This window comes from Desarmillaria tabescens, assembly GCF_030435595.1.
Source record: "Desarmillaria tabescens strain CCBAS 213 chromosome Unknown EV420scaffold_21, whole genome shotgun sequence".
NCBI classification, from domain to species: domain Eukaryota; kingdom Fungi; phylum Basidiomycota; class Agaricomycetes; order Agaricales; family Physalacriaceae; genus Desarmillaria; species Desarmillaria tabescens.
In genome coordinates, this window is record NW_026848320.1 from 280,376 (window position 1) to 287,140 (window position 6,765).

Below are 6,765 nucleotides of genomic sequence, written 5' to 3' on the forward strand. Positions count from 1 at the left end.
TTGGTTGCAAGCCAGTTGTAAAACTGAGAGTCCGGCAAGACCGGCATTGCCATGTGCGTATGTCATGCCCAAATTGGGAATTCGTTCTTTTTTCATCTTTCCTGTTCACCATGACCAGCAAACCTTTGGAGTTGCTAGTCACATCGTAATGGCTTCTTACAATAAAGCTTGACCCATATACTGATTATTCTCAAGGATCAGTCTCCTCCGATGCACCGTATCTTTACCGTCCCTGAGTTGGTCATCGCAATCCTCACCGAGTTTTCCCAGACGCACCGGCTCGCATATGGTCCTCTCACTGTCTGTAAAAATTGGGCAGATATTACCATGGATTTGATTTGGCGCGAAGTATGCGATCCTAGTCTCATCTTCGATCTGCTAGCGCCTGTTGGAGATCTGCTGATGCCTGTTGGAGAACAATCCGAAGGTGACGATGGCACTTACGAATTCGAATTTGTGAGTCGGAAAAGGAGTCTTACCATCATGTTACTAACTCGACACTTTTTTTGTCGACAGTCGTTTGAATCCCTTCCTACACCGAGTGGATGGGCGCGCTTCGACATATACAGGCGGCGGATACATGTCCTGGATAATATGATATTATGCGCAACTTATCGTCATGTCATAAACGACGTTGCTGTGCTTCGGCCTGACGCTATACCCTTTCTTCCTAATCTCACTGAACTTGCCTGGTCATGCCCTAATGGTGACTTGTGGCGCGAGTCGGTCTTTTTCATGCACGAGGGGATCACAAAGCTTACGCTCAAGCTAAGAGAGGTTGAGACTTATGGAACCATCTTGCAATATTTCGAGCACATAGCCTCACGCATGTCGCGTCTCCAGAGCTTTGCCTTAGATTTCTCCGACCGTGGTGTGAATGCATCTCAAGCTCGTATAGGACCCGCGCTTGCATGGCTTCTTCCAAAATTGCGGTTTCTCAAAACCCTTATCCTTTCCCCGTCGACAGACCTGTACACCGTCATTTGTTCAACGGCATCTCTTCCCAATCTCGAAACCATTGACATACACATCGAACCACACATGAGTAAATCGTCGTTTATCATTTCTTCCCCCACTTCCCCTATCACATTATCCAGCAAACTCCAAAGTCTCACCCTTGCGATTCCTTATCCTGACGCCACTACCCATATCTTCTGTACCGAGTTCGCCGTGATGACCAAGTTGTCTTTACAGTCGCACAAGCCCGAGTCCCAGATATCTACCCGGAAACTTACAATGGCCATATCCCTTCGTTGCAAATCCCTACGCGACATATCGCTCTTGTCTAATGCGTTGCATTTAACAGGAGACAAGCTTGACCTCTCTCCCGATGAACGCATAACACTCGCAGACATCCAACCATTATTCGGCTGCCGCAATGTTATCCGCTTTTCGATTGACCACCCATGCCCCCTTCAGCTCACCAACAGCGACATCAGACACATCCTCCAGAACTGGGAAATGCTTAGCGAGCTTTCTCTGAACCCTTCTCCGATATACCTATCACCGTCAGATGTTTCCCATACATATTCTGACTGGGAAACTCTAGCCTTTGTCGTCGAGCACGGCAGGAACCTGGAGGGTTTAGGCCTCTATCTCAATGGGTACGCGAAAGTTCCTCCGCATACTGGCATGCCGCCGTTGCCCAAATTAAAGAAACTGAGCGTTGGAACTTCGAAACTTCCCTCTAAAATGAGGGATGTGCTGGGCCCCGTCATGTTTCTCAGCCGGTTTCTTACTCTCCAGTGTTGGTTCCACTACTCCTATGAGTGCCCAGACCGTGCAGGGTGGGATATCCTAGGTGATCTACCAGATTCTTTTATTCAGGTGAGGATGGAAGAGCGGGAGTTGGCTAGGACACGGGTCTGCTAGATGAAGTAATTTTCAGGAAATTAATGCCGCGCTTCTGTGTGTATTTTCTTTGGTCTTCCCCAAAGATGAAATCGAGGGGTTTATTGGTACGGTATTGTCACGGCTGCGTGCTAGCGGTTCGACCGACGCCGCTTTACAAATTAGTGTTCTCCGCTTGAAACATCCGTTTTCTCATATCTCCTGAGCCTCCATCATGCAGCGCAGCACTGACAGCCTTTCGAAGGAGAACGAACACCTCTCCAAGATTATCTCCGAGCTCAAAGAGGAGCGCGATAGGTTCAGGCAGCAAGCAGGGAAGACGAGACAGGAGTTGAGCGAATTATTGGGCGAGAAGGAGAGAATCGATTGTGAGAATGCCGACCTGAAGCGAACGGTGCTGGGTTTAGAGGAGCGCCTGAAGGATGCTATTGTTGCGGTACGCTTCACATACTGTTACTGGCCATTCTTTCCTCATCGGTTCTACTGTAAGCAGTCTGAGGTCACGAAGGCGTCCTCCGCTGCCGAAACTCAAGCTCAAACGGAAGCTCAAGCCCAGAACCAGCCTTCTGCACAACAGCACCTGTCAACCAATGTAATTCCTAGTAAACAAGAAGAACCGTTACCAGTGCGTGAAGCTATATGTTGAACTGGAGGAGAGATACCCTAATCCGCCGATGCAAGCAAGTTCCGGCTTCGAATTCTCAGGCTCAGAGCGCCATAGATGAGGCTGCCGCCCTTCCGATTTCTGTGAGTTGCTTTGTCTCTTCGGGTCTGTGCTCGCTTTGACCGACGTATAGGCACCGACCGACACAAGTACCGCGAATATCACAATACAATCTACCGTATCAGACATTGCAGCCGTTGGTTCGCGTCCCTGATTATCTGTCCATACTCGACTCGTGTTGGGGCCAGCCTATCTTACCATTGTCATCGAAACCTGCTGAGGAATCCGCTCAAGTCCCTGGGCCAGCCACCAGTGTTTTTGCTCCCCTCAAAGTGTGTTTCCGCCATGAAGTCACAGGCGGCTTATTAATGATATCGATTTCGTTTATTAGCCCTCCAGCCCCGTCTCTCGGTGTTGTGCAGGCCTAGTATGCAGTCTTCTATCCTCTCCGATGGTTCCTATATGCTCATAATGATAACCTTCCCTAGTCTTCACGCGGGCGGGGAAGCTGTTCCGTACGTTTCAAGCATTATTTTTATCGAGTCCTCCAGTTGACTATCCACTCCTCTTAGCCATTGGCTCACGCTCCGCCTCTGCGTTCGGCACTTACAATGGTTCGCCTTTACTGTCACATTCCTTCGTCTTTGGCTAATATCAATCTCATCAGTCTTCTCGTGGAAGAGGAGGAGTGCGTATGAAGGCTTTGGATCTCTCCTTGCTTCGATCTCACTCTGTCTGTGTACAGATAACGAGTTCATCTTCACATGGTACTGCCGTGAGTGCCATCACCATGTTCAGATCAATGCGTCTGATTTAAGATCTAGTATGGATCCCCTCCGCATTCGAAACGTGGTTATGAAGAATCAACCGTGATCAATTCCCAGCCAAAGAAACGACGGGTTTGATCAAGTTTGGTCCAGGTTTTCGAATCGTGTAGATATTTTTATTCTTGTCCTAACACCGTCGCGTTGTCATTCATCATCGTAAACTGTGTTGAGGGAGGGACAGAGCCAACGTGTAACTTCAGCTGTGTGTTGAGCGTGGTATTGTCTATGAAGCCCCTCCAACCCATAGCATTAATCTCTGACAGCCAGTCGTGGGTTACTATAATACGTATTTTAATATCTTAACGCTCATTCCTAATCACCATATCTGCATAGCTCGCCCTATCATTCGTAGCACTTATGGCTGCTTATGAGCCCGCATCCTGTAACCGCATGAGTTACGCATGAACCAGCTATATGAAATTAGTGATTTACTAATAGCATACCCTCGCGCTTGGTGGTGGGAAGGCCGAAATGAGTGGTCTCCCGACAACCGCCAGTGAAGACGTGGAGACGCTGTGTCCACTATCTCAGTCGCAAATCCGAGCCATCCCTTCGACTTCTTCCTCCGGCCCATGTAGTACCTCATCGATGTTCAATCTTACTCGTGTTTCACCCTCCGTTGCAAGGAACATAGTCAAAACACAATGCCGATCGTAGACTGGGCGTGATTCTCATCATGATATCAGCGGTTTTTGAAGAGTGCAACTTCTAATTATGCCCCAACATAGGAATATGTTAGATTGGTGGCTTACCGACAACACCTTTCGCCGTTGATGGTTGGGGGGGCAGAATAAGCGACCCACACCTGACAACCGAGAATCCACCATCTTCGTAAATTGACAGTTTATTAAATCGTTGGAATCATTATTGCGGTCGGAAAAGCAACATTCAAGAAGGTAAGAAGTATAAATATGACCAGCGTTCTGAAGTTCGCTGCCACTAAGTAACCCATCATGTCTATGCCGACAGATGCCCCGGAACTTACTGAAGATGATCAATGATCCGTCAAATCTTGGGCAATCTTATAGGATCAGTGGTCCTCCAAGGAGTTTTACACGGTATGAGCTTGATCTTCGTATTCTTCCCGATGCCTAATTAACCGACTCGATAGGGCTGTACACCTCCATATTGGCCATCACCCTTTGGCAGCTATGTACGCACTCTTCACACTTTGATGACGCCTGACCTGTGATTTCCGTAGGGACCAGCAAAGAACGGCGGAATAAGGTCGTCATGGGCGTCGTCGTCACTGCCATATACATTTTGACTACCATCAGCTTCGGCCTCACCTGTTCCTTCCTTCGTTATGTATTCATCGACAATGACGAGGATATGGTGACATCCTACTTCGCCTCCCAAGCCAGAGACAGGCATACGGTAGCAAAAATTATCGTTACCGCTACTTGTGGAGGGATCAGCACAATCCTCTCAGACGGTACCATGGTATGCGTGATCACCCTTTCAATATTGGTCGACTAATTCATGTCTGGACCTCCCTTGCATAGATCTGGCGGTGCTGGATCATATGGGGACGAAGCTGGCTCATAATTATTTGCCCCATGCTCTGCACGATCGTAGGTATAGGTAAGCCCGTCCTGTCCTTCAATAAGTCCAGACTCAGTGATGTACTCCTAGTCTGCAAGGTTCTGTCGGTGTACCATCTTGTCTCGGACAACGTCAATGGAGTAGACGAACAGACCGCATATGGCACTAGGATCAATTGGTCCATCATTTACATCTCTCTCATAATGGCGACGACTGTTTGGTGCACCCTGCTAATCATTTTCCGAATTGTAAACGTTGGAAGGAAGGTCGAACATGGCCTCCACCGATACCGCCGCATCATCGAAGTGGTCGTGGAATCAGCGGCTTTATACACCGCTTCGCTGATCGTGCTTCTGGTGATAGTCGCGCGGAATGATACACATGGAGATTATCTTGACGTCATAACCACCACGATAAGGGTACATCCTTCCTCTTCCGGGACGATTTGATTAGCTAAACTCGAGGTTTTTTTTTTTCCAAGGGCATTGCCCCCACTTTGATTGTTGGGCGCGTCGCGGCAGGGCATGCGCGCCCTGATGATTCATGGCCTAGTTCGGCTTTATCGTCCCTACGTTTCGGGGCCGCAGTTCACAGGGAAACGGATATGGGCACTACGGCGAGCATGGCCAGTCGGAGGGTCGACAATCAGGCGGAACACCAGAGCCATTCGCAGGCGGCGTCCCTCCCTGTGTGACCGGATAACAACTTCGGCAGAGTTGCCGATGCGGCACGGACCTGATAACATCGTGTAATTTACTGGAGGAGTAGCCGTGGCTGCAACGAATATGATATTGCAAGGCTTGAGACTGACTTCCTGACGGGATAGGACACTGCAATGAGTGAAGTAGGAAATAGTGAAGGATGCTGGAACCGTATTGCTAGGTCCAAGAGAGGGAATGGGGAATCGCTAGTGATAGTCGCGGTTGTAGCTACGGACATGCGGGAAACTACGGATATCGTACACGCGATCGCGGAGGGACCAGACCGTGCCAACACTCCCAATGCGAGATTGAAGCGAATAAACTGCAATTCCTGGGATATCAATGCAACGGCAAACAAGCTTTCGCATGCAGCATCTGCAGCTGCTAAGCCATGGGACATCTTCAGGGGTTGTAGCCAGTTGGTGTCATAATCGACAGAGACGTAAGTGCAGACGTATCGTTGTTCGGTGCCATCTACGATAATGCGAGTAACACCCGATAGCGCGGGCTCCCTTGACACGGAGGAACCTGGCAGTTTGTTATCGTCCCGCTTTGCTTTATTGAGCCAACAACGATCCCAATCGTGAGTCAAAATGCCCTAGAAAGCGAACGTCAATCGGAATGGGTAAGTTGGATGTGTTCGACGGCGTACCCTGACTGCATGCATTCATCGCAATGTTCAATTGACAGAGGGCGGAGGAAATTGCAGTTCTGGCAAAAAGCGTTGTATAACTAGCCAACTGGAGGATTGTGCATAAACATGTTGGATCCCGCTCGCCTTGGCGACGAGTATGGAACGACTCCGCCAACACATTCATTAGTCAACGATATACTTTCAGAAGATGACGACCCTCGAAACCTGTTAAGAACGAATTAAATTATCATCGTAACGACGAGATTATTGTGTAGCTTCGAGAAGAGCATCCGTATCAGAGTTCCGTCAGCGACGACTGCATTATACCTGGAAGGATGACGCATAGCTTCAAGTGAATGCGAGGATGTTGCAACGTCTAGTCATGACTGTGTCGCTTCCTTGCATCCAAGTTTAGCGAGTTTGTCTACGTTTAACCTAAAAACGTGGACAGAATGATAGTCCATTGTCCCTACGGTGACAGTGTGTCCAGAAGACTTCAAAAACATCAGGCGTACACCTAGGACCTAAGGAACAACGCATATA

The 6,765-nt window shown here is 48.8% G+C and overlaps 3 protein-coding genes across 3 annotated transcripts; all 3 read left to right on the forward strand.

Moving 5' to 3' along the window:
* Positions 1–108: 108 nt before the first annotated feature.
* Positions 109–2,195, forward strand: EV420DRAFT_498637 (uncharacterized protein). The gene is made up of 2 exons (XM_060482386.1): positions 109–456; positions 517–2,195. Exons 1-2 carry the CDS (start codon positions 211–213, stop codon positions 1,870–1,872), a joined length of 1,602 nt encoding a protein of 533 aa, XP_060329811.1. The 5' UTR covers positions 109–210; the 3' UTR covers positions 1,873–2,195.
* EV420DRAFT_498534 (uncharacterized protein) lies at positions 1,970–2,927 on the forward strand. Its single transcript, XM_060482384.1, has 5 exons — positions 1,970–2,287; positions 2,342–2,476; positions 2,533–2,598; positions 2,649–2,847; positions 2,907–2,927. Exons 1-4 carry the CDS (start codon positions 2,066–2,068, stop codon positions 2,727–2,729), a joined length of 504 nt encoding a protein of 167 aa, XP_060329812.1. The 5' UTR covers positions 1,970–2,065; the 3' UTR covers positions 2,730–2,847; positions 2,907–2,927.
* Positions 2,928–4,180: 1,253 nt separating this feature from the next.
* On the forward strand, positions 4,181–5,581 carry EV420DRAFT_1764881 (uncharacterized protein; the record flags this gene model as incomplete). Its single annotated transcript, XM_060480799.1, has 6 exons — positions 4,181–4,400; positions 4,454–4,495; positions 4,544–4,785; positions 4,848–4,926; positions 4,978–5,306; positions 5,369–5,581. Exons 1-6 carry the CDS (start codon positions 4,340–4,342, stop codon positions 5,579–5,581), a joined length of 966 nt encoding a protein of 321 aa, XP_060329813.1. The 5' UTR covers positions 4,181–4,339.
* Positions 5,582–6,765: the final 1,184 nt, after the last annotated feature.